The 27,120-nt window shown below is 40.4% G+C and overlaps 1 protein-coding gene across 1 annotated transcript in view; it reads right to left on the bottom strand.

Annotated features, from left to right (window-relative positions):
* Positions 1-3,017: 3,017 nt before the first annotated feature.
* Positions 3,018-27,120, bottom strand: part of LOC309693078 (uncharacterized protein) — a 41,548-nt gene continuing 17,445 nt past the window's right edge. The window contains exons 2-17 of the mRNA XM_082512053.1: positions 22,185-22,372; positions 21,790-22,033; positions 21,303-21,416; positions 21,012-21,099; positions 20,673-20,839; positions 20,235-20,345; positions 19,835-19,921; positions 18,029-18,745; positions 9,062-9,090; positions 8,394-8,655; positions 7,825-7,935; positions 7,360-7,447; positions 7,036-7,193; positions 5,598-5,705; positions 4,400-4,486; positions 3,018-3,857 (exon numbers count right to left, since the gene is read on the bottom strand). Coding sequence (XP_082368179.1) covers positions 3,126-3,857; positions 4,400-4,486; positions 5,598-5,705; positions 7,036-7,193; positions 7,360-7,447; positions 7,825-7,935; positions 8,394-8,655; positions 9,062-9,090; positions 18,029-18,745; positions 19,835-19,921; positions 20,235-20,345; positions 20,673-20,839; positions 21,012-21,099; positions 21,303-21,416; positions 21,790-22,005 — 3,075 coding nt within the window. The 5' untranslated portion in view covers positions 22,006-22,033; positions 22,185-22,372 and the 3' untranslated portion in view covers positions 3,018-3,125. The remainder of the gene's footprint in view (positions 3,858-4,399; positions 4,487-5,597; positions 5,706-7,035; positions 7,194-7,359; positions 7,448-7,824; positions 7,936-8,393; positions 8,656-9,061; positions 9,091-18,028; positions 18,746-19,834; positions 19,922-20,234; positions 20,346-20,672; positions 20,840-21,011; positions 21,100-21,302; positions 21,417-21,789; positions 22,034-22,184; positions 22,373-27,120) is intronic.

Raw genomic sequence — 27,120 nt, 5'->3', positions numbered from 1 at the left:
ATAAAATACAATCCTACAATTCAATACAAATGAAAACTTACAGACGGTGGTGTCGATGGCACAAACAAAAGGCAGATGTCGCTGGATCAAATTTCCCCACATGTGATCCGCTAGGAACTAAACAAACATGGCTGACATCCTGTCACTTCCTGAAACTGGTTTTCAAAATAAAACGAATTTCAAAATAAAAGTAGCTCATTGCAAAGAGCCCCTATATTGCAATAAATTAAGAGCGGAACAGAAGGTATTTTATCGAACTGGTGTTAATCACATGTGAACAGCAACTCTGCCAGTCTGCCGTCAGGTAACTCCTCTCTAGACCTCTAGCTCCCCCTACAGTCTGGGCATATTAACAACATCAAACACTGATACTAAGCAAATATGCATTTGCTGTTATCATTACACCATCCCTTTTTAAAAATATAATAATTCTACTTTCATAAACATAAACTATCTCTCCTTTTACTTGTTAAACCAAGCTTTGTCAATAAAAGGTTAAAAGCACAAGTAGTTTTCAACAATCATAATCAGTTCAACACCAGTACACAATTATAGTGCAACTTGTGTAAATACTATGACAATATTATCTTCCAAACAACGTATCAACACCTCTGTTCAATCAGTCTCATAGGTGGCTTTACTTATCTTACAGATCTTCTGTGTTTGTTCTTATGTATGTGTAGCTGTTCCAGGTGATAGTATCTCCAGTGTGTGTTGGGGTTGTTCATCAGCCTCCAACCTCTATTCTACTCTACATGTCCGGAAGATCTTGGCGATTTTGTCTTCGAATAGCATTATCTTCTGCCTGAATGATGTATGATTTGGTTGAGCTTCCTTTGGAACATTTGCTTTGTGGCGTTGTGCGGTATACTAGCAGGCTTTGTTAGAAGTCAGTACTACTGTCTCTTGCCTTGCTCAGCAGCCTCTTCACTGTTTGGACTGACTTTTCCACTTGTCAATTAGATTGTGGGTAATGCAGGCTTGATGTTGTGTGAACAAAGTCCCATTCCTTGGCAAACTGTCAAAACTTAATATTTGCTTCACATAAACATAGTCATTAATTCCCTCTTACTTTTGCTGTTTTGCTTTCACCACGATAAAAATCACACCTCACATCTGCACAGCTCTCTCTCTCTCTCTCTCTCTCTCAGTGTGCTTCAAGAACAGTTTCCCATCTAAAAATCTCTGTTTCCTGCATTATTCTCTTGCTTATTACCAGTGATGGGAATAACGTTACTAACAGCATAATTTTTTTCAGTAATGAGTAATCTAGCTAATTACTATTTCTATTGTTACAACGCCAGTACTGTTACTAACAAGAAAATGTGGTGCGGTGGCGTTACTATTTTTCAACAAACAGACGGTTGAAGCTGTGTTCAGCTTACCACATCTTATATCAGTTACACGGAAGTAGCTGTAAATAATCTGGGCGCTACAGCTTTAAGCAGCTGCGCGCGCTCCCGCAGACGGCAATCACTTTCTGGCATACGATCACTTTTTGGCAAAACACCTGTAGCTAGGGGGCAAAACAATTGCATGAGTGCTGTTGTTTGACTGAGGAAGAATAAAGTAGTCGTGGTAAGCCAATCACATGATCACTTCAAGATGACAAAGCAACAATGTGATAAATACCAGGTTTTAAATTGTGTAGATAGGCCACGTAAAACCAGAGTCATGATAAAAATATGTTTACGCGTGTTTTTTCCTCAATAGTTTCGTCACGTTTATTGTCTAAGCTAAGGACAGAGCTAGCAAGCACTCTCTGCTTATGATCAAAAAATAAAAAAACAAAACAAAAAACATCCAGTTCGTGTTGACTAATCAAAAATGATATGGCAACATGACATTTGGTTGTTTAGAAAGAGGGTTAAGTTTTAGGAGTGATGGTGAGAGAGAGAGAGAGAGAGAGAGAGAGAGAGAGAGAGAGAGAGAAAGAGAAAGAAAGACAGCAGAAAAAGAGAGAGAGTGAGTTTTAAGAAGTGAGAGATTTGTGACGTTTACCGTGTTTGGAGTGTGTAGTTAATGTGTTGCCTTTTGTAGTTAGTGTGTAGTGTTGTGTGTCAGAACAATGGGGCGACTGCTGTCTCCAGGTAAAAAACAATGGGCCAGCTTGTATATTTTATATGTATATTTTATATGCTTGTAGTGATGGTGGTAGCACTCATGTTCATGCAGGTGACAATGCTTGTGGTCGTGGCCCAGAGCCAGCTCATGGTCATCCTCGTAGGTGTGCACGCCTTCAGCATTCTTGTAGCCATCTTCATAACAACAGTACAGAGTGTGACTTTTATTTTTTAAATCTTCTGTTAGAACACTATTACAGCTTAAAATGAGAGGTGTGGGTGCTGTGACTGAGAATCTGGACAGCATAAACCACAGTAGAAAATCTATGTTTGCTAAACTTTCTTTGCAGTTGAAATGTTTACTTTAAACAATATTATATTTTAAAGAGGCCAGAAATGTGTGCCCTTGTGTAATCAAAACAAATGGGTAGTTTCATATCTAGTCTTGGCAGAGACTAACTTGAAGCTTTATTTGTGAAGAGCAAGTTAGCTAGCTAGTACTGCTAACATGAGCATAAAAGGGTGGGGCTAACTGCAGTGATGCTAGCATTAACCGTGTTAGCACGTTACCTTAAACAGTTGGTTAGTCCACAGGTGTACACTCAGAGGTTCAGCTATTTATTTCATTGCAGAGAAGCTGAATCAATACTTCAGCTAGTTCCCAAATTTTTAAAACAAGTACCTGTACTTCTTCTCAGCTACAGAATGTCTTTACCTTTTGTCACCTGTATTCAATTTTTAAGGTGCCACAAATTTTTAACTCCACAGCATGCTGATTTATGGCAAGGTTTCAGTTGTAACCTATATGGGAATTGCTTGGTTGGTGCAAAAAATATTAGCAGCCTTTTGCCAAAGCAAATCAGTTGTTTAGTGGAATCTATGAAAAAATGTGCATTTAAAACATTTTTTTTGCTCTAGGACATGAAACGGTAAGATTGACTCATGCAAGCAGTCCTTTACTGACAATGTGTTTAATGTAGAAAAATGCAATGCCAAATAGTTTTCCTTCTTTTCATTACACTTGAGCCTTTGTGTGTGTATTTAAAAACAGTTTTATAGGCTTTATGAACTGGCTGCAGCTGGCTTGAATTCGAGGTCTTTAGTGAAGAGTTCATCCACATTTTTATGCTTTCCCGCTGTGGTGGGGCACTGGGCAGAGACTGATTTTGGGAAGGGCTCGATGGTGGGCTCCATCTGTCCAGGAATTTGAGGGTCGGGTTTAAGTGGGAGAGTGACTCCAACTCCAGGGCCACCAACTGGGACATCAGGGAAGGAAGGCAGAGTCACAGGCTGGTCCAAGGCGGGCAGGACTATCACTGTTCCCTGTGGTTCATCGTGGGGTGCGTTCTCATGTTCGTGCTCGTGGTGATGGTGGTGGTGCTCGTGTTCATGCAGGTGACCGTGCTTGTGGTCATGGTCCAGAGCCAGCTCATGGTCATGTTCATGTGTGTGCACACCTAGAGCATGCTTATAGTCGTGGTGGTGACTGGGAGAGTCACCGCTGTGGTTGTGTGCCTTGGCGTGATGAGTGTGCACGTGATCGTGATTCAGACCGTGGTCATGGGAGTGGTCATGAGCGTGCCTGTGGGCGCTGCCTGCGGCATGGTCATGTGTGTGGTGGTGATCACGGTCATCAGTGTGGTTGTGGGTGTGGCCATGATGAGAGTGGCACTTTGTGTGATCGTTTGCGTGGTCGTGTGTTTGGTCTTGGTCGTGGCTGTGTGAGTGTGTGTCATTGTGGCTGTGGTCAGTCTCTCCGCCCAGCAGGTGTAGCTTCTTCTCTCTCTCAGCAGCCTGGAGAAGAGATAAAGAGTGTAGGATATTAAAGAGTGAACAGTGTATTATAGATTTGCAACCTCTAATGGCCATGTGAATAAAATATGGTCTGGTGCTTCCATCTTCAGATTTTCAAGGCCCACTTAAGTCCTGAAAATAACAAACAGCAATTCTGGCCTCCATAGCTATGGTCTCCCTTCACGACAACAGTACAGAGTGAATTTTATTTTTTAACTCTTCTATCTGGACAGTTAGAGCTTCAAAATAGAGGTGTACCAGGTGTGACTGAGAATTTAGACAGGCTAAAGCACTGTAGCAGATCTGTTTGCTAAACTTTAGGGGAACGGTGTTAACAAAACTTTGGATGTGTCCATCTGATTCTGTAGTTTAAAAAAAATACATCCTCATTGGAATTATACAGCAAAGACATGTATAAACAGTTTGTGTTAATTTAGTGAGTTCCAAAATTAAAATCACACAATCCACCAATCATCCTTTTTTTTCTTATGCTGTAAAAAGACATTGAAGGTAAACAGCGAAACCATCTAAAAGAGTCTCACCTCAGGCTCATAGATCTCACAGGCTCCCTCAATCTCCTCATCGCCATTGAGAGCGTGGAAGAGGGATGCCTTACAGAAACCCTTGTGCTGAGGAGAGAAAAAGAAGAAAAAGTAAGAGTGCAATAATTATGCCTGTGGTTTTACTACAGTATAAAGGCCTTTACATGTACAGTTTGTGCAAATGTTTCTTGTTTTAAAAATACTTTTGGACAAATTTTTTTGGATCAAGTTCAGTTTTTCTGATTCTCGCGTGTGAATTAACAGATTGGACCAATCAGACCACTGCATTTGGCAAGTGTGCATGCTGCTCTGGGTCATACTGCTATCTGAAAAATATTTCTCTGTCTCCTCAGGTGTGGTCTACCCACAAGAGCTCAGACTTCCTTACTGACGTCCGGAATTATGTACAAAAGCAGCTGTGATGCAGCTTCACCTCTTGGATTAAAACAAGAAATTCTTTTTGCTGCTGCCTTCTATTTAGAATTGGATGATGTCCAGAATGGACAGCACAGTGGCATGGTTAGCACTGTTGCCTCACAGCAAGAAGGTCCTGAGTTTAATTCCACCATCAGGCCAGGGTCTTTCTGTGTGGAGTTTGCATGTTCTCCCCGTGTTTGCGAGGGTTCTCCTCCCACAGTCCAAAGACATGCACTTTGTGGGGATAGGTTAATTGAAAAGTCTAAATTGCCCATAGGTGTGAGTGCAAATGGTTGTCTGTCCCTGTGTGTTAGCCCTGTGTCAGACTGGCAACCTGTCCAGGGTGTACCCTGCCTCTTGCCCTACGACAGCTGGGATAGGCCCCACATCCCCCGCGACCCTGAAAAGGGTAAGCAGAAGCGAATGTATTTCTGGATGAATCCAGAATCTCAGTTTCTTCATTTTCTTGTTTAGAAACCTTACGACCAACTCATCGTCACTTGATGCCATTACACTACAAATTTGCATCTGAAAACTTTGTAGTTTTACGTTGTTTTTTCTAAACTAGGCAAACTAAATATCAAAGTAATCTCCTGCTGTCATACACAAGCCAATGATATGAAGCTAGAACATACTAAGCTTTGAGCAGCAAATGAAGGTCTTTTCCTTGCACTGTTAGAAAGTAAAACAATCCCCTGATGGAGAAGGTGAGTTGAACTTGATTTCATTTGAGAATAAACAGGGCAAAACCTAGTAGATGAAAGATTAATAAAAGACTCACAGCAAACTCGCATTTCATGGGGGGGCAAGGTTCATCTGCTCCTGCCCTCTGGGGGCAAGTGGTCTCCTGGATGGCGTATTCCACATGGTACTTCCTACCTGCGACAACCTGGACGCACAAAGACACAGAGAGAAAGGAAAAGCCCAAATTAAGGAAGAGACTTGATATAAAATCATGTGTGAGAATTGAGGCAGCATAGTTAGTGATGTTCTGTGGCGGTGTGGGATACAGCAAAGTTTTGGTATAGAATACATTTTAATAACCACTAAATTACGGTGATTCTTTTTTCACACAGTAACTAGTTAACAGAATGACCATTGGCAAGTCTGGAGGTGGTGTAGCGCCCCCTGTCACGAAAGTAAGACATAGTCCAAATGCAAAAAAATGAAAAAGATTAAAGTTTAAAAAAAATATTTTAAGCACTATTCTTGTTCTTATTTTTGTCAGAAATATGTGATTAAGGAAGTTGTGTGAAATTTTCCCGTTCTGTTTAATTAAATTAAATCAATTTTAATTCAGTTTTTTTATATAGCCTCAAGGCATTTTATATTGTAAGGTAGACCTTTCAAAAATACAGAGATAACCCCAGTAATGAAATCACCAGTGGGAAGGAAAAACTCCCTTATAACAGGAAGAAACCTCCAGCAGAATCAGGCTCAGGGAGGGGCGACCATCTGCCGTCACTATTTGGGGAGACAAACAAATTAGCTTTGTTTCTTCTGTTTTCTGTCTGTTTCTTCTTGGCTGCTGGGCTGTGGTCTGGTAGTTTCAAAACTGAGATACTTTTTAGTGCAATATTAGAATGTGACAAGATGAATGGAAAACTGTATACATTTTATTTCTTAGAACCTGGAACCTCTATACGTTGCTCCACTTTGTCCCTTCCTGCAGCCTGCATAGTTCTGCTTAGTGCTGCTGAGTCATGTGACCGCAGGTCAACGAAACACAGCAGAGCAGGGAAGAGTGGGTGGAGCAGAATCAGAATCAGAAAGGGTTTTATTGCCAAATGTTGAGCGGGTTTACAACATTAGGAAATTGCTGTTAGGAAATGTGTCTTAATGTAAGTACCAGAGTACCATTACAGTAGTAGTAGTACCAGATTAGGTATGGATACAGTCAGTATAAGTCCAGGCAGAGCAGTGCCACTACCATAAACATTTATGTGCCTCCTTTCTGTTTATACCAGATTTGGTAGAAAACTTTATGAAATATTATACAGTTTATGCAAACTTTACTTACAGGCTACTGTAGTTGTTTAATCAAATTTTTGCGTAGGAGCTTCTCTGTGTGTTTCCATTAAATTTGATGGTGTAAATTTGTAAAGGGGAATTCTGCCACCTTATTCTCAGCCTTGACAGTGCATGATGAGAATATATATCTATACAATAAAAGAGCCGAGGATACATTATGTCACACATCTTAATTTTGATCTCCCTACCTGTGAAGTAGCACGGGAGATTTTGAGCAGAGCAAAACGATTGGCCAGCCCACTCTGCTGATTGAACTTCTCCAGAGACTGAGTCACAGCCTTCTGAACTTTATCATGAGTATGGTCAGTTAAACCTGGACAGCCACCACAGGACTGATGCACCCTACCTGCAGGAATTGAGCAGAACAAAAAGTCATTTTAATTATGAAGAGACTGCTGCACTCCACAAAAACATGTTTTAAGTCTGGACCTTGATGTCTTTTTAGATATAATGGTTGAATTTGAATGAAAACCACAATCACTTCTTTTTGATACGTGTAATATTTTTCATACCTGGTCTGATAGCACACTCGTATTTGTAGAGACGAACCACTCTGTGTACCTTACTGATGAAGATAGCAGCTTTGCACTGTCCATATACCTGCAAACACAATACAATACATGATGTTAGTGTACTGCTTATACATACAGCATCACATTCGCAAAAGAGTTTATTTAGATTTTTTTTATACCCTTTTTATAAATTAGTTGAAAGAACAATGACAATATCTTGTGATACTAAATATCTTTATTCACCTGCCAACTTATGAACTATTGCTTATGGAACACAAAACTAAGATGCTCACTATGTTAAAAAAGAAAGATTTAAGATTGTAAGAAAGCCTTAAGCAGAACACAAGAGACAGTAATAAAAACAATCAGGACTAACACATGTATTAATTACATACGCAAACAGATTTTTGGTAAACTTGTTGATGAGAATTTGCACATGCAGTGTTTGTGTGTGTTTTTTCTAACCTGCGTATTGCCACTACGAATGTCACAGCTCTTCCAGTCCCTCTTGCTGAGAACGCTGCAGTTGGTCTCCACAACATCCAGATTCAGGTAGAAGACCACACCATTCTCTCCCTGTAAAACACACAAATTTAATCAATCATTATGTACAGTCAATAAAACGCTAATGGAATTTATTTTCAGTGGTTACTTGTTTAATTTATGTTCTGATCTTTCACATGGTCATTTGTTTTTCACGTAATTTGCCTAACATGGCATCCCCCCCTCAAAAAACCCCCCCAAAACAGTCTGACTTGTCGTACTTACTTAAAACATTGGTTTAATTTGTTTTTGTTGTCTCATTTGGTCCAATCACAGTGAAAAGTTTTTGGAACATATTTGTTTCATGAAAATGTTTCTAACTGACTTTTTCTCCAGATTTTTAGTCAAATCACTTTATGATTTGACTAAAAATGCCAAAATACACAGTAATGCCAAAATACACTGAACTTCTCTGGACTCTGCTAGAAAGTAATTCTGCCTTAAACAGCTCTGGTCTACCACACAGTAATAATACTGCAAGCTCAGCTTACATGTCTCTTTATGTGGGCATTGGACAGGCGGTGCAGACTGAAGATGTAGCCCTCCTTTCTGTTCTGGTTGATTTTGGTAAGAGCCAGTTCAGCAGCTGCTTTTGTTGAAGCATCTTCACATGAGCCTGGTTCTATGCCACCATGCTCCACTGGTGCACCATTGATGGTCACACAACCCAACGCCAGCAGCAGCGATAACAGCACGCAGGTCTTCATGGTAAAGGCCTGGGACGACTCTCTCTCTTTAACTTTAACTCTCTCTCTTTAATGTGCAGAGACGGAGAGGTCACATTTTATATCCTGCTACTGTTTAAGTCCCCCCCATTCCACCCACACACAGCTCTTGTCAATGGTAAATATGACCATTGATCCCTACCTCTCAAAAAGTCATGCTCACCTAGCATCCAGACAAACATTTACAGTGCACACTTGCACAACGGAGCTTATCAGTTGTTAGATAATCACTCATGCAATCGATCTTTTCTTTTGGATCAGCGTGTGCAACCAGTTTGTTGAAGGTCATATGATCTACTCTCGGCACTGAGTTAAATCAAGGACAAAGCTTAATGTTTGTTCAATAAAAACAGCAAAAAGGTAAAAAATGATGGCGAGTAATCAAAGCAGCAACTAATCTCACAATGCTATCCTATAGTTGAGCATGCATTTACAACTTGGTGGGATCTGAGGTCAGAGGAGACTGGACAGAACACACACAGAGCACATGAAAGATAAGATCACACATATGAAAATACATTTAAAAATTATAAACTGAATCTTACATTCAATATCATAAATAGAAACTGAAACTGAACACAGTATACTTTTCTTATTAACAACACTAGAGCTAGCTATTCATTCTTTCTTCATTCTTTATTCTTTCTCTAGCAGCCTAAGTGACTGTAAATTTCAGAACACTGTCACATTCAGCATCAGGTTTTTAAATTCAGCCTCTTAAAAGCACATTTTAATGAAATTACTATAAGTAATTAGATAATAAGCTCACTTTGTTTTGAAGTATTTGTTTGTTACGTGAAGCAAAGCCACAATTCATAAATGTGCACACAGGGAGAGTCAGTTGTTTCCTTGGTGGTTGGTTCATTGTGATTTTTGGCTCTGGGACAGTCTGGGTACACATTCACCACCATATTAACACAAACTAAATGGGAGGATCAAGAGGGTGAAAGGTCAAAAGAACATAGCATTTATTTGTGCAAACGGACAGTTGGTGCACAGCCATTTTCAGATCTCTCCAGAGATGTTCAATTGGGTTCAAGCGTCTCTCTCTCTGGGACACTTAAGAACATTCACAGAGTGGTCCTGAAGCCACTCATGTGGTGAGTCCTTAGGGTCATTGTCCTGTTTGGAGGTCTGAGGTTTAGAGCACTCTGGAGCACGAAGATTGACCGTTGGGTTCTTGGCATCTCCCTGACTAAGGCCTCGACTCAGACATGATATCAGAGGTTAGTTAACAGAGAGATCTTTCTCCTGGATACACACACATTTAAATAAGCACTTCTAACTCTATTTGCTTTCTTCTTTCTGTGATGTTTCTAGGCTCTCCAAAGAAGGCTGCTGGTTGATCAGCTGATTATGTTGCCACATGCTTTTTCTTTTTGCATGCTCATCTTTTTGTGCACGTATTTGCTGAATGTTCACCTTGACCTGGTCTCGAGTGTACAAGAACAATATCAGTATCAGTATTGACAGGGAAATCTTCCTTTGCAGGACCTGTAAGCCTAGTTTTTACAGGGAGAATTGTGACAGACTGATGCTGGACTTTCTCCTCTTCTATCTGTTGCTCTGGAGGCCAATGGCTGGCTCAGACAAACTGAGGGGCCATAGTGCACTAGGGAAGAGAAGAAATCAATCAAGAACTTATCAAATTCACAAAAGTAAGTGTCACTACAAGAAAAGAAGTGAAATTACAGGCTTTTTTTTTATCAACGTAAAAGATATATGACATTACCCTGGCCTGCAGTAACACTGTGAGAAATCTTGGAGTCATTTTGATCATAACTACTGTCATTCATTTGCTCAACTAAAACTAGAAACATCCTGTCTCCGAATGATGCTGATAGGTCACTTCACACTAGGGCTGGGCCATATTATACCGTTCACGGTAATACCGGTATAATGTTAGGCAATGATAGGAAAATGAAATATCGCGATAGAATATGAGTAAAACGCGCATGCGCAGTGCCTTTGTTTTCATACGCACATGGCCGATTGTTGACTGAAACAGATGAACCAGAATTGGTTTGTAAAAATGGTGCAACTTCAGTGATGTGGAACTGGTTTGGTGTTTGTCCGTCAGATACACGACAAAGAACATTTTTTTGCAGAACATGCAAGCGGCCGTCGTTATTGTCGTATTTGTCGGACTAAGATGCTCTTAAATCTGGGAGTAATCTGGGTCCTAAACTCTGTATGCTTCAGGTCAAACGAACACTGCAGCATCACTGAGAGTTAAAAACTGTCTCAATTCTTTCATCTTTAATAAAACGATCAGCATTGCTGCTTTACCAGCTGTAACTATGAAGTTTAACTTCCAGGCATCCATGAAAACAAAATTTATTACATTTAACGGGGTTAGAAGTTAGCAGGAAGCTAGCGGAAGTTAGCTCGCTAGTTTCGCTAGTTACCTAAGCATGATATTGCATGTTCTGACTGAGAGATTTCTGAAAAAAATCAAACCTACAGCTCTGCTATCGCTTCCAACATAAATGAAGACAGGAAACTAAACAGCAGTGACGTTTGTAGGGTTACTGAAGTTGGGCTAGCTGGTATATAATGATGTGCTACGTGATCGCTAGCGACACAGCTATGTTAGCATAACATAAACAGTGAAGCTGGAGGACGAACACTAACACTTTTCCACTTATAAAAGTTAACGTTAAGGTTCCTGATAGTTAGAGACAAATGCAATCGCATGGCAGGATGCTGTAAACGGACCAAACTTCAGTCAGGAGAACAACTGAGATAATCCATCCACAGGTTAGTCATTAATATACTGCAACAACATGGGAATAGAGCAGCTGCCAGAGAATTCAACATTAATGAATCAATGGTACAGAAGTGGAGGAAGCAAGAAGAATGAGTTTAATAAAGTTTGATTTATCTGACTGCTTTGTTTCACTTAATGTGCCTTATAATCCCGTGCACCTTATGGTCCGAAAAATACGTACTGCACACTGCAGTTTAATGTTGCAAAGCACCTCCTTTTAACTTCAGTGGATATTATACATGGTTATGCTCAGGATATGTCAGCCCATTTCTACTGGAAATGCCTTTTGGTTAAACTTTCAGCAAGGAATTTGCATTTGCACTGTTACATTTTTATAAAGCTTTAATGTACATAAAAACCAGCTTCTTGTTTAAGTGAAAATAAATGTAAGGTTGTCTTTTTGCGCTAGTAATGTTGTGGAGCTGTATTTTGTCTCGCATCAATTATATCGTCAGTTATATCGTTATCGCAAATTTTCAAATATATATCGTGATAAATATTTTTGGCCATATCGCCCTGCTCTACTTCACACATTAATTTCTTCTAAAATAAACTATTGTAATTCAAGATCTACAAACCTCCTGAAAAACCTTCAGTTGATCCAGAACTCTACTAACTGCAACATGAAAGCAAGTGCAGATTTGTCCTATATTATGTTCTCTGCTAAATTCAGAGCTGGATTTAAAATATGTCTCTTCACATACAAAATCTTGAATAATCAGGCCTCGTCATATCTTAAAGACCTTATAGCACCTTATTATTCAAATAGAGTACTTCACTCTCAGACTGCTTACTTGTGGTTCCTAGGATATTTAAATGTAGAACGGGAAGCAGAGTATTTTTTGGTTTTGTATTCGAAGTGTTATAAATAGCAGATATTCTATGAAGGCATTGATCTGGGAGGGGTCAGGTATAAGATGGACAGGACCACAGAATGGGGCACGTATACATGCATTTGTCTGGTTGTCATTGTGTGTTTAGTCTCAGTTGTAGCTGGTTGAGTGTGTGTCACTGTGGTTGTGGTCAGTTGTCTATACCAGCATGTGGAGCTTCTTCCCTATCTCAGAAGCCAGGAGAACAGTATACAGTATAACATAGTTAAGCAACCTCAGTGGCCATGTAAATATGTGCATACAAACTGTGAGCCGGTGCTGCCATATTTAGATGGAATGAAATTTGTTTTATGGTTACCAGAAAATCCAGCTTTCTTACACATGCATTAAGACTACAAAAGGTGGCTAGATAAATGAAGTGCTAAAAACTACAATTCCACTGATTACCCTGTGAGGATGTTTCCAGTTTTATCAAAGCAGACTTCTGATGTGCCTGGAAACTGCTGGAGTCACACTTCTAGTTTGGGGGTTTCAGTTCCTAATGCTTCTTTATCACCATTTTGGACTTGAACTTTCACATCTGCCCCAGCTGTTCTTTCAGGCCCTGATACTTCTCAGTTTTCTCGTGCTCCTTCCTTGTTTCATCCTGGATTCTGGCCCTGACACTAACTAATCTTTCCATTACTCACAGAGCCTCAGGGTTCTGGACATCAGATATAGTCCTCTGTGGATTGTGAGGGGTATTTGTGTCTTGAGATCAGTGGTATCTATGTTCTTCTGTGGCCAGCTTATTATTCTGCCTGGATATCTGACGACGAGTCAATGTATTGATGGCTTAGATATTATTCCTACCATTCAGTTGGTTTCTCAGCACCTGTCTTACCTTCTGTTGCTGACCTTTGTGGATTTTTATTATGATTGTCATTGTAACATGGAATGCCGTTGCACTTGTAACTTGTATGCCTGATATTCTGCCTTCTGGCAACTCGTCCCTTTCAGTTTGGATAATCCTGCCTCTCTTTGCAACATTCCACACACTCTCCTTATTAAGGAAAGCCAAAACATCATAAGCATAAGCATTGTGAAAAATTAGTCAAAGTCAGAGTTCAACATGTGGATTTTTAATGAATTCAAATCACAGAATTCATCATGCATGCATTTTCCTGTTGCAGCACTTCTCAGCTGTCACTGTTTCTGCACTGTGGGGGCAGGTGGTCTCCCGGGTGTTGTGTTCCACATAGTAAATCCTTCTCATCTGGATGTACAATTACAAAGAAGGAAATAAGAAACTTATGACATGCAACCCGAATTCTGAAAAAGTTGGGACATTGTGTTAAACGTAAATAAAAACAAAATACATTGATTTTTGAATCTCACAATTTCACATATTTTATCCACAATAGAAAATAGAAAATATATTCAATGTTTACACAGGAAAATGAAATTTTATGACAAAATATGGGCTTATTTTGAAATTGATGACAGCCACATGTCTCAAAAAAACTGAAGGAACTGAGGAGATCAGCTGCTAAACTTTAGGGAGAGGAATGTTACCCCATTCTACAGATAGAATGGATTCTAGCTGCTCAGCAGTTCTAGCTCTTCTTGATTTTATAATGTTTTCATCTGGTGAAAGACCTGGGGCCCGTTCTTCGTACCTCGCTAAGTAGGTTAGCTGGATTTGATTGTTGACGATTTCGCATGATCTTGGATCGTTCGGTTCCCCGAAGCTCATCCGGGACTTGCTGCCATAGCAACAGAGCCGTAAGCGTAAACTTGCTCGGGAGCAGGTTTACTTTATGTAAACAGGATTAGATCGCGGCCACGCAGGTATGTCCGCTTCATTTATACGAAAGCAACAGCGATATTCCACCACTGTTTCACCATAAATAAATATTATCAATGTAACTAAAGATCCTGCAGCACTTGATCCATTTATTGATTTCACACAGATACTCGCAAGTCAAGATTTTCTTTTTCTCATCAATGAAATCCAGAAGGTCTCAAGGTGCAGTGGAGCTGAAGGGGAACATTGCCCCTGTCTCAAACAAGATTCTGATGCTTAGTTTGATCTTATACAGTAGCTATAACTATAATTTCCTAAATATTGGATAAGTGGAAGAAAAATGGTACATAGAATAGTGCATATAATATTCCAAATAAAGCCTTCCTTATTTTTATTCCTATTCATATGTGTCAGGATGTGCTGTGTGGCAGGTAGGAGATGAGGACTAAAAATGCAGGACTCTCAGACTCGAGGGATGAACTCAAAACCACAGCTTTATTTGCTAGTCACAGGAAAACGAGCATACAAACTAAACTAAACTAAACTAAACTAAACTAAACTAAACTAAACTAAACTAAACTAAAAAATGACAACCTAAACTTACAGGAAACACAGGGCGATCCGCACAGCATGAAGGACAACGCGACACTGACTCAGAGAAACACAGGGTTTAAATGCACTGGGAAGTAATGAGGGGAATGAGACACAGAAGGAGGGCACAGCTGGGAGAAATCAGAACTGATGAGAAAGGAAGCAAAGTAGGATACACTCACATGAGACACAGACCTTCAAAATAAATCAGGAAGTATAACACAGAGATGCGAACTTGACACGGTGGAGACAGCAACTAAGAAACACAGAGACATAACCCATAAAGCAGAGGACTCTAAGAACCAAAATACACGGAGGTAAATACTAAGCACGGAACACAAGAAACTAGACTCGTGGGAGTAACAAAAGACCATGAGATATAATTCACAATACAGAGTGACAGAAAACACAAGAAACTCAAAACATGCAAAGACACAGACCAAGAAACAGACTTACACAGAACAGAGGGGGCACAGAGAAACATGAAGGGCAAGGGATCAAAACTAGAAACCATAGAATAAATCTCACGAGTACAAAATACAAAAATCACAAAGAACTAAAAACGCTGGGTCAGGAGACCCAGGATCCTGACAATATGGTGTGTTTATATCTTAATTTGCATGAATCTTATAATATGTAAAAAATCCAAACAAACATTGTAATGCTCAAAAGTAATGCTATCACTGGTTCGGTTCATGCTCCTGTTGATTGAAAGACTAACAGTACTCTGGTCCAGTGTCTTTAACCTGTGCGTGCGTGTGTGTTTAGGCTACGTTCACACTGCAGGTCTTAATGCTCAATTCCGATTTTTTGATCAAATCAGATTTTTTTGTCTGCTCGTTCACACTACAAATAAAATGCGACAGCAAACGCTCTCTAGTGTGAACGCTCAAAGCGGCCCGCATGCTGGATGCGTCTGGCTTTCATAACAGGATGCAGGATAATACTGAGGCAGCCCCTGTTCTCTCAGGGAATGGACTGAACAAATGTCTAAGATGGCATCATATGAACGGGTTATGTACAGAATTAAGGGGAGAGAAGATATTTTTGAGCAGGTCTGGGGTCCTTTTTTGTTGTACATCGACAATGTCTCCTAGATATTGTGATAAATGTTCTTTTGGGGGGGGGGGGGGGGGGGTTCATGTGTCGTTGGTATTTTTGTTGTTGTCTATTTTTTACTTTGAAAGTCAGTAGAGGGAAGAAATTGTCTAATGTCATCAGTGGTCAAGGTTATGTTTTGTTTTTAGACACCCAGGTGTTTTGCCCCCATTGCTTTTGTTTTTGCAGATGTTTCCCAGGAGGCGGTATATCATTTTGTTTCTCCTGGTGTGTTTTTTTTGTTTGTTTGTTTGTCTGATTGTCTTAGTTATTGTTAGTCCTTATTTGTTGGTTGTTGTTAAGAAACGGACAGAGAACTGACAGTATGATTATTCCAGTTGTATATTTGTTAATGTTTCTGTCCATCCAAAATATGAATAAAAAAAAAAAAAAAGAAAGCGGCCCGCATGCACAAAAGAAGACTTCACACACAGCGCGCTCTGTTTAGACCCAGAGCAAACAGTATTATTTGACTGATAACCCTTAAAATAAAGACTTCGGACTTTACGTTTCCCAATTTTTGCTTTAAGTTATTTTGTTATTTACATAATAATGTAGATAACCTAATAATTATCCTTATTGCTGTTTTAGAGGAGCGGTGCTTCAAAGGATAGTTGCAGATTTCTGTCAGAATCTGCAGATTATAAAGTACAAATAAAATTTTCACGTTTCTCCAATGTTGTCTTCCCAAAAGTTTCACTGACATCTACACTGGATGGCCAGGAAGCGTTCGCGGTGTCTTCTCGGGCGCTGATAATTGGCGTCTGTTTGTGTCAGTGACGTAAAAGACGGCTTTAATGCGACATGACTGTTCAAACAGCAGTCGCTTTCTAAAACATCGGATATGTATCGGATTCAGTACCACATACGAAAGTGACCCAGATCGGATTTGAAAATATCGGATTTGTGCCGTTCACACTGTCATACCATGATCGGATATGGGTCGCATAGGGTCAAAAAAATTGGATTTGATGCGCTTTTGCCTGCAGTATGAACGTAGCCTTTGACATCTTTGTGAGGAAAGAAAATTGGGATGCCACTATACTTGTGGAGACCAACAGGCACTAATGGGTACAAAATGCCCGTCCCCACGAGTTTGAAATTTTTTGAGGCTCAAAATGTGATTTCAGGGCTCTAGACTAACTTATTGCCACAGTTGCACTGGTGCACCAAACTTTTTTTCTTAAGTGCACCAGCACAAAAATTAAGCGCATTTTTCAACAATCTTGTCAACACAAAGTTCTTTATTTGGAGCACAGTTCTACAAGAAAGATAAGTGTGAAAACAGAGATTTGAAATGGGAAACTGTTCTTGAAGTACAACGAGAGAGAGAGAGAGAGAGAGAGAGAGAGAGAGACCTGATCAGGAAGTGTGATTTTTTTTTTTATAGCGGTGGAAGCAAAACAGCAAAAGTAAGAGGGAATTAATCACGATGTTTGTCAAATGTGAAGCCTAGTTTTGATCTTCTTTTGCTGCTGGTTCAGTCTAATTTGGTTGGAGAGAGACAAAACCTGCAGCATCAGAATCTAGGGCAAAAAAAGATGTGAACACAAAGAGCGGACCTGACGCATCAGAATCAGTGAGCTGTCGGCTTTCAGCCTCGACAGCGTGTCTGCGTATGTGCCGTCGGGTGAGAAAGCAGACATCTCACTCATTCTGATGCGTCGGTTCCACACTCTGTGTTTATGTCTTTGTGCGGAATCCGTTTACCTGCTCTGGTTTGCTGTTTTAGCTATTTGGTGGGTGTTGAAATAGTTTTGATAGCTTTAACCTTAGATTCTGGCGTTTTCTGCCAATCAGAGAGGTCTGCCCCAGACTATGTCTGACTGGTTTGGACCACAATATGGGCATGTGTGTCTGTTGTTGACCACAGTTTCAGACTTTCAGAGTTGCGGAGACTTTTTCTTTTTTGTACTCGAATGGCAGGTCGCACCGGCGGACAAAGCTGAGCTCGATCAGCTCATCATATCTCCACTATTAAACAGGCCTGGACCTGAGGAGTTTTGGTTGTTGTTGTTGTGTGTGAGCTGAAATGCTGCAGCTGAGTGTTCAGAGAGCAGCAAACGGGAATAAACTGTGTTAAACGAGTGAACTATGTGGTCAGGTACGTCATTCCCGTTACAATTAGGTTTAGGCCAAGGGTTTTGGGTTAGGCATTCATTTTTGATGCTTAGGATAAGAAGCTAGACATGTGAGAAGTGATGTGTTACAATGATTGTGAATGTTTTTATTGCAAATGTATCATATATCATATAGTTTTCCATTCATTGTTACACTTGAGTCATTGTGTACATCTAAAACAGTTCCATAGGCCATGTTATACAGCAAGCATAAAAAAAGCGTCCTCAGCAAAGAGTTTCTCCACCAGGTCACGTCCTGCCTTTGGGACAGGACACTGGTCTGAGACTGAGGTTGGGAAGGGCTCGATAGCAGGGTCCATTTCTCCAGGAATCTGGGGGTTGGGCTTAAGTGGGAGAGTGACTCCGAGCTCAGGGCCACCAGCAGGGACATCAGGGAAGGAAGGCAGGGTCACAGGCTGGCCCAGAGCTGGCAGCATTGTCACCATGCCTTCTGGGTGGTCGTGGGGTGCGTTCTCATGTTCGTGCTCGTGGTGATGGTGGTGGTGCTCGTGTTCATGCAGGTGACCATGCTTGTGATCGTGGTCCAGAGCCAGCTCGTGGTCATGTTCATGGGTGTGCACACCTTCAGCGTGCTTGTAGTCGTGGTGTTGGTTGGGAAAGTCACTGCTGTGGTTGTGTGCTTTGTCGTGATGAGTGTGCACGTGATCGTGGCTGTGACTGTGGTCATGGGAGTGGTCATGAGCGTGCCTGTGTGTGCTGCCTGTGGCATGGTCATGTGTGTGGTGGTGATCGTGGTTGTCAGCATGCTTGTGGGTTTGGTCATGATGAGAGTGGCTCTTGGTGTGATCGTGTACATGGTCGTGTGTTTGGTCTTGTTCGTGGCTGTGTGAGTGTGTGTCATTGTGGCTGTGGTCAGTCTCTCCGCCCAGCAGGTGGAGTGTCTTCTCTCTCTCAGCAGCCTGGAGAAGAGATAAAGAGTATACGGTACATTACAGTAAAGCAAAATCCAGTGGCCCTGTGAATAAGTCCTTACAAAATCTGACCTCCTTCAGATGGGAGCAAATTTAATGGTGACCAGAAAGTGAAGCTGTCTTGTTTAAGAAAAAGGTATTTAAAAAAAATTAAGTCAAGATGGAAGAATTACAATCTGAACTTCTGCTAATGGCCCCATAAGGATTCTATGATTTGATCACAATCTATAGCGACTACCGGATGAAAGCTAATCACTGCATTTCTCATTAAAAGTCAAGTGAACTTTTACCACTATTTTCATTTTTCTTTACAGTATTAATTTGGAAAAACTCCTATATTGTAATTGTTGGTGATTGTTGGAGTTGCTTTTTTTTAATTATCATAGGGTCTTTACAACATAAAGCACTTCGAGGTCACTGTTGTTTTGAATTGGTGTTATATAAAAAAAAATGAAAGGAAATTAAATCGAATCATTCAATGATATTTTGTTTGCCCTGGTGAGAATTTAGCTGTATCATCTGACATTGTAATGTTAGAGCTTGAAACAGTCTAGAGCACAAACAAGATATCAACTTTTACTTTAAATGTTACGACTGTAAAGATGACACTGTGTAAGGTTGACTAGCTGGATCCTGCTTTTCACCATCCTACCAAGCACCATTGTTTCAAAGTAAAACCTGCCACTAACTAAGCAACGGAGAAATTCGTCTGGTTCCTGTGGTATCACAGTTTACAGGTTGTATGTAGAAGTATGATGAACATTAGGAACGAAAAAAAAGTGTTTGACATCACAGATAAAAAATCAAAATAAAACTTGACATACAGAGGAAGACTTGCTGTCCAATAAAGGAAGCAAAGCTAGGACAAACACAAATTCCCTGTTTTGTAGTTTTTCCTAATTAGAGTCAACAGTTTGTGTTCATTTGTTCAAGATCAAATATTTGTTCAAGAGGGAGACAAAAGTTTCAAAGGTTTTATTCTAATAAATTTAAAATTTAGACTCAATCCTGTATGTTTTCTGTGCTATTGAAAGATGTTTAAAAAAAAAACAGAGATCGTATCCTGATAAGACTTACCTCAGGCTCATAGATCTCACACTCTACGTCAATGATTTCATCATTAGTGGGGGAGTGGTAGAGGGATGCCTTACAGAAGCCCTTGTGCTGAGGAGAGAAAAAGAGGAACAAAGAGCAGAGAGGAACGCCCATTTTACTAAGGTTTAAGAATTAGAAAAACTGAATCTAGGAATAATCTCCTGCTGACGTAAACTAGCCAGTAATATAAAGCTAGAACACATCCTTGCTCGAGGCTTGACTGTAAACAGAGGACTTTGCTTGTAGTGATAAAAACTGATAGCCCCCTGATTGGAGAAGCCACAGTGGAGTAATTTCATCAAGCAGTTTGATCAAAATTTCTCATTTAAAAAATTCAGTTCAGATAAAATAAAAAAGTTGTGAAGTGTTTATCTTGACTCACGGCGAACTCGCAGTTCATGAGGGGGCACTTCTCAGCTGTTGCTTCTGCGCTGTTGGGGCAGATGGTCTCCTGGATGCTGAATTCCACATTGTAATACATACTCATGGCCATCTGAACACACAAATAAACAAATGTTTAATTGAGAAAATCATTTGCAGAGGAATTATTAAGTAATCTAGAGTGGTGGGAATAAAAACTGTTGAACATGAAAAGTAGGCCCATGAGGTTTGATGGAAAGCCAGTATTTAGTCATTTATTGATAAAGATTTTAGATTAACCTCTAAGAAGGATATTTTTGTGTGATTTCAACTAATCTCTGGTGTCAGAAATTCAGTCACAATATTCTCAGCCTTGACACTGTGTGGTATGGAAGTTAAGATGACAGGATACATTATGTCACATGTGCTGATGTTCCTTTTGGAGGTATGGTAAGCTTACCCCTGCTGCAGCACGGCAGATTTTGAGGAGAGCAAAACGATTGGCGAGTCCGCTTTCCTTGTTGAACTTTTCCAGAGAGTGGGACACAGTCTTCTGAACGTTGTTATTGTCGTGGTGAATTAAAGTTGGGCAGTCAGGATACATCTCATGTACTCTAGCTGCAGGAACTGAGCAGAACAAAAATTGTCTTCAAATTTTCAAACATTTTGTGGTGTGCAAAAAAAGCGCTGTCCCAGATTTTGACATGTAGTGCCAAGTGTTGCCCTACACGTCATTTCTTAATGTTTTGCAAGGAAAATTGGAAATAGGTGAAACAAAGAGATGCGGTAATTTTCATACCTGGTCTGATAACACAGCTGTATTTGTAGAGACGCTCCACTCTGTGCACCTTGTTGATGAAGATAGCAGCTTTGCACTGTCCATATACCTGCAAACACAAATACAATATATCAATACACCACATGACTTTTTCCCCTTCCAACTTCTGAACTAATGCTTATGGAACAAAAACCTTATCGATTAAGAAAATAAAAATATAATAAAAACTATTTTATTATAACAACTACTCAAGAAAGCCTTGAGCAGAACAGTGTGAGTACATGCACTTGCAGGGTGTGTGTCTTTTCTAACCGGCATGTTTGCAGTGGGACGAGTCTCACAGCTCTTCCAGTCCTTCTTGCTGAGAACGCTGCATTTGGTCTCCACGACATCCAGAGTCAGGTAGGAGACCACACCATTATCTCCCTGTAACACGCACACATACCGTTTTGTCAAAAACACAAACATTTACAGTCATTAAAACCTTAACAGAATTTAACAACAGTTTCTGGTTTTACTTCCCGGGATCTGTGAAATCTCCTGATTTGTAAGCTTGACCCCTTGCAAAATACAAACACTAGTTTTTTAGTGTTGCAGGTCTAATAGTTCCTTTCTGCCCATCTTTCTGTGCAATTGTGCTGTAACGGTTGCTGCTCTGTCTCCAGATTTCAGCCAAACGCTTTTCAGTCACAACCCTTTAAATGGCTGGATTGTACTGAAAACTAAAAGTGCTCCAGTAAACAAACAGAAATGCAATGAACTGAACTGGTTTGATACTGCAAGCAGCAGCATGGCTTACATGTCTCTTTATGTGTGCGTTGGACAGGCGGTGCAGGCTGAAGATGTAGCCCTCCTTCCTGTCCTGGTTGATTTTGGTAAGAGCCAGTTCAGCAGCTGCTTTTGTTGATGCGTCTTCACATGAACCTGGCTCCATGCCACCACGCTCCACTGGTGCACCATTGATGGTCACACAACCCAACGCCAGCAGCAGTGATAACAGCACGCAGGTCTTCATGGTGGTACACACTGTCACACTCAGGCTTCTAGAAGAGATGTGCAGAGGACAGGTCACATTTTATATCCTGCTACTGTTGCACACACAGCTCCTCCTCCTGTAAAAAGTAAATATAACCACTGACCCCAACTCCTTATTTAAGTCATGCTCATCTATCAGGCAACAAGTCAAATACTCACCAGACTGCACAATGGAGCATGTTAGCTGAGATATAATCATCTTTTCAAGAGTCTTTCTTCTTTGGGATCAATGGGTGCAGCCAGTGGGTTTGATCCACTCTAGCCACTGAGATTAATTAAGGACAAGGCTTAATGTTCGTTAAAGAGAGACAGCATGGACAAGATACAGGACCACAGCAGTCAATGATCTAAAAAGACAAAGAATGTTGGAGAGTAATCAGAGCAGCTACTGATCACTGTACAACTTCATATCAGCTAACTGAAGCGATATCATGTCACCACTGTCTGATTAAATCACAGAAGAACAGTGGGGCTAATTGAAACTTTCCACTGGTTTGTATACTATCTTCTTTTTCCACTGCATTTGGAAACACAAGCAGTATATGTATAGCAAGAACTTTATAACATACAAGGACAGCATGTTGCAAATAGAATTGATACATAGTCATAGACATCCCAGAATACTCACTAAACCTATGCATCAATATTTAGCAAATACAAAAATAAAAGACAATGCCATATACTTAGCCTTTTAAGTACACATCATTGTTTCAATATGTTTTCAGTTATGTTTTTCAAATTTTAGTTGTTAGTTTAATCTTAGGAAATTATAATAAGCTAAGTGTTTTTTTTGTTAAATTTGTGTTGTTACACTTAGCATTGCCCCACAGAGTGCCACACAAACCCATTCTGAATGAATGAATGTGTCAGCTTTCTTTGGGCATGCAGTTTGCCATTTTTACAGCTCTATATTTATTCTTAAACTGTGTGACCTCATCCTCTCCCCACTCTTTCTTAACTGGTCACATTCACTTCCTTAACATGCTTTTTGAACCATTTTTCAGAATAAATAATTGAAATATTACATGAGTGAACGCCTCCCTCTTCAGTGTGTGCAAGTGAGGTATTTAAAGTGTTATGTTAACATTCTTTGGTCTTTACTTGATGCTGTGAGGATAAACTGAAGCAGAAAGCAGACTTTAGGTGTATTCCCCCTGTTCCTAAATTTGACCCCGAATCCCACTCAAGCGAATGAGTTGTTACTTTTTTTCCTTTAGCTGCAGTGAATGATGTGACCTTTGACAAGCATAAAGTAGTATTTTTGGAAGAACAAGGTGATATCCATAGAGTTATTAGTAAAACAATTAGCTCTCAGGGTTATTGATGTCATGTGGGATCATCTTGACACAAAGCAGGACAAAAAGCAGCCACCATTTAAAGAAGATCTTTGGAACGTCCTTCAAGAATTCTGGACTTACTTTCACGTAAGTTTGCAAATGTTTCAGAGAGAAAATGCAGAGGTATTCCATAGGTGAATATGCAATCATAACAACCTGCAGTGTTTAAGTTCATACTAATGCATCACCACCTGGTATGGCAACAGCACCGCCTACAACTGCAAAGCTCTCCAGCGAGTAGTGCGGTGCTCTGAACGGATAATTGGAGGTGAGCTTCCCTCCCTCCAAGACATCTACAGGAAGCGGTGCCTGAGGAAAGCGGGGAGGATCATCAAGGACTCCAGTCACCCCAGCCATAAACTGTTCAGACTGCTTCCATCAGGAAGGAGGTTCTGCAGCATCCGGTCCCGTACCAGCAGACTGAGAGACAGCTTTTTCCATCAGGCCATCAGACTGCTGAACACGTCATAGACACCTCAGCTTCACTACTGGAACTTCAACATTATGCACTCCACACTGTATATAAATGCCACTTGTTTTGCACATATTCAACTCTGTATATTTTATATATTTTATTATTATTATTATTATTATTATTTTATTTTATTTTTTACTATTTAATTTGTAAAAATGTGTATACACACACACACACACACACACACACACACACACACACACACACACACACGTAGGAAAATATTTAGTATACACATCCAGAAATGCATACACTATTATATATTGTACATATATTTATTAGTTTCAGGTTGGCCATTCTTGTATTTTGCTCGTTTGTGTTGTTGTGTTTGCACATCTCTGTTGCTTGTGGGGCTCGCACACAAGAATTTCACTCGCATGTGCTGTGCCAGTGTGCCTGCACATGTGATGTGACAATAAAAAGTGATAAAAAAAAAAAAGTGATAATGCTGTGCGATTTTTGGCCCATTTTGAGCCGATTTTTGAGTCGTGCGACCGTTTTGGCGATCGGCCCGATTTTGGCCTTCATCGTGCATCGTGCATTGTGTAGTATACGTGGGGTAACGAGACGCGATTAACACCTCACGACGAGCTCCCGATCATCAATCGCTTGGTCGGGAGGATTTCAAACCTCGCGACCGTCGTGAGGGTGTCACCGCAGTTTGTCACACTGCGCACGCGCAAACACAAATGTCAGCGAAAAAGACAGCACAGCACGGCAGTGCAGCGTGTGATCTGGACACAAGCGATGGAGGCACAACTTGTAGAACTTTGGAAAGCTCATCCGAGCCTTTTCAATGTGGCCTCACAAAATTATCACGACACAACAACCTTGAAAATAGTTGGATCTACACTGCTGCTCAATCACAGCTGCCTGATCAATGTTTTTCATTAGCAATTTAGCAAAGTTGATGGTGGTGGTGTGCGTGTCCGTGTGAGTGAAAGACAGAGAGAGAGAGCGAGCGACAGAATTTCTGTTATAACCTTCATTTTATGGACGCACAGTGTGAGCACTCAGGTCGCATCAGAGCATCGGGCCGTATAGTGTGAGACCTGCATCGTGACCTATGAAATTCTAACCCCTGCGAGTCAACCGTACAGTTTGAGCAGGAGCTGAATCGCGCGACTGAAAAAATCGCACAGTGTAAGCCCAGCATTAGGAATTAAATTTTGAGTTTCTTGAAACACACTTATTTCAACCACAAGGTGGTGCTACAGTATAGTGCAATATCAGACCATCATTTTGCACACTGAGGTCCTGGATACACTGGTTATAAGTCTGAAGCTATTCTGCACTTAAAGACGCAGCACAGAATGCATCATTCAGCATTTATCAAAAGACACAAAAGACATTAAGAGTTAATGAATAGTCTACCATGTGTATGTTTAGCTAGTGATGTATGTATATGTATATGTACATATACATGGGTGTGATACTGCAGCAATGTACATTCAAAATAAAAATTGTATCTATACAAAAAAAAGTGTCAAATTATTGAACCCCTGAAATAAAACAAGGTGAAACACAATTGTTTCTGATGCAAGGTAAAATTAAACATTTGACTCCAGTCATCACTTTGGCCAACTGAGTGGCCCCAGTTCATCCTGATAACAGGAGGAAATCATCTCAGTGACTTTGAAAGAGGCTCATTTGTCAGGGCACAGATGGCAGGAGCTTTAATCGCAGACTGTTCCCTTGGCCAGTGCCTCAATGGGAACCGTGACTAAGCGACATCTGCATCCAGATCTACTGAAAAGACATCAATAAATAGGTAGGAAGCCGTAATCAGCAGCGCATATATGCTGACTCTAATGCTTATGATGCACAAAACAGCAGCTTCCTCAGGTACCTGAGAAAATCTGCAGGCTGTAATCAGACTGTTGAATTAAGAACTAATTAAAAATTATAATAATGCGTGATACAGATGTAGTCTGTCAACCCCTTATTATAAAAACGTGGATTTGGAGACCCTGTGGTGCAAAAACCACAGACAATGTTCTACGGAGATGTGTGGAAAAATACTGATACGGTCAAGTGAGTCATCAGCAGCTGAGGAAGCAAGTGACACGCACAAAGAGAACAAAACTCACCACTTGATCCCCTCAATATTAGGGTCAAGCATTCAGGCCTGCATGCTTTGGGGTGCATTTTCATGTCTTAGTGTCAGTCCATATTTTTAGTCCATCTTATTTTACAGGGTAAGACCCGGCACATCACGTTGTTCTGAATGATCACCTTTAAAATGTGAGGAAACACTTGTATCCTGATAGGACTCGTCTTTGATTACTAGCCTCAGTCCACAGGGTGAGCACATGAAGATAATCTCTTCCTCAGTCGTAATGAAGAATGGGGCTTCCAGACGACCTGGACACTCAATGCTAAGGAGAATTAAAGCTATTACGGTGGCAGAACAGCTTTTTAACAAACCTGTTTTTTTTCTGACTGTTTTTGAACTGTCAGCAAAACTACTCATCATCAGGTATGATAAATGTATAGGATTTGTTTGCATTTACAGAGACCTTTACAGAGGTCGCGTCTCACATAGTCAGAATTTAGATTGATCTCAAACGTTAAGGGTCAGTGGATTTGTAAACAATGATTCATATTATAAGGCTATAACCTGTGCAGGAGAAAGAGAAGGGTTTCGGGGGAAGATGAGGAAAAATTGTAGCTCTTGGCACAGAGAGAAGGGTTATCTCATCTGTCTTTCAGATCTCACAGGTTACACAGGGAGTGTGTAATACCACTTCAGCATGCTCAGACCTGGATTTGTTTGGAACCACACTTCATATTGTGTAAGATATAATACATTGGGATTTTACTGACCGGTGCAATATTTCAGACGCATGCTGTAAAAGGTTTAATGCAAACATTAAATGAAAAAACGGACTTTCTTGTCTGTATCCTCCACAGACTGTGTAAAAGATGCTTCTAGCCACTTTGATGTCACCCAGTAGTTTGTGGACTCAAACTATGAAAACTCAGCATGAGCATTTCTGGCCGCTGCCATACAGTTTTTTTCTTCCAAAGAAGTATTTAGACAAGGGAGTGGAGTGTTAAACTACCAGGGAAGGCTAGCAAGCTTTCTTAACCCCATGCCTCCATGTATGTTTGACATTTACAGACACAGCTATTTGCTAATTAGTACTAATAAACTATTAAAATGCTACATAAACTTGAATGGTTTGTATCTCACAGCAGATAATATAATTTCTCAGATTATTCTGTTGTTCTGATAGGCACAAACATAATCAAGAGGACTATGTTATGGAGTCCATCTTAG

This window comes from Aulonocara stuartgranti (genome assembly GCF_965226115.1).
Source record: "Aulonocara stuartgranti genome assembly, chromosome: 17".
NCBI lineage: Eukaryota > Metazoa > Chordata > Actinopteri > Cichliformes > Cichlidae > Aulonocara > Aulonocara stuartgranti.
The sequence above is the reverse complement of the archived record's forward strand: the minus strand, read 5'-3'. Positions and strand labels throughout refer to the sequence as shown.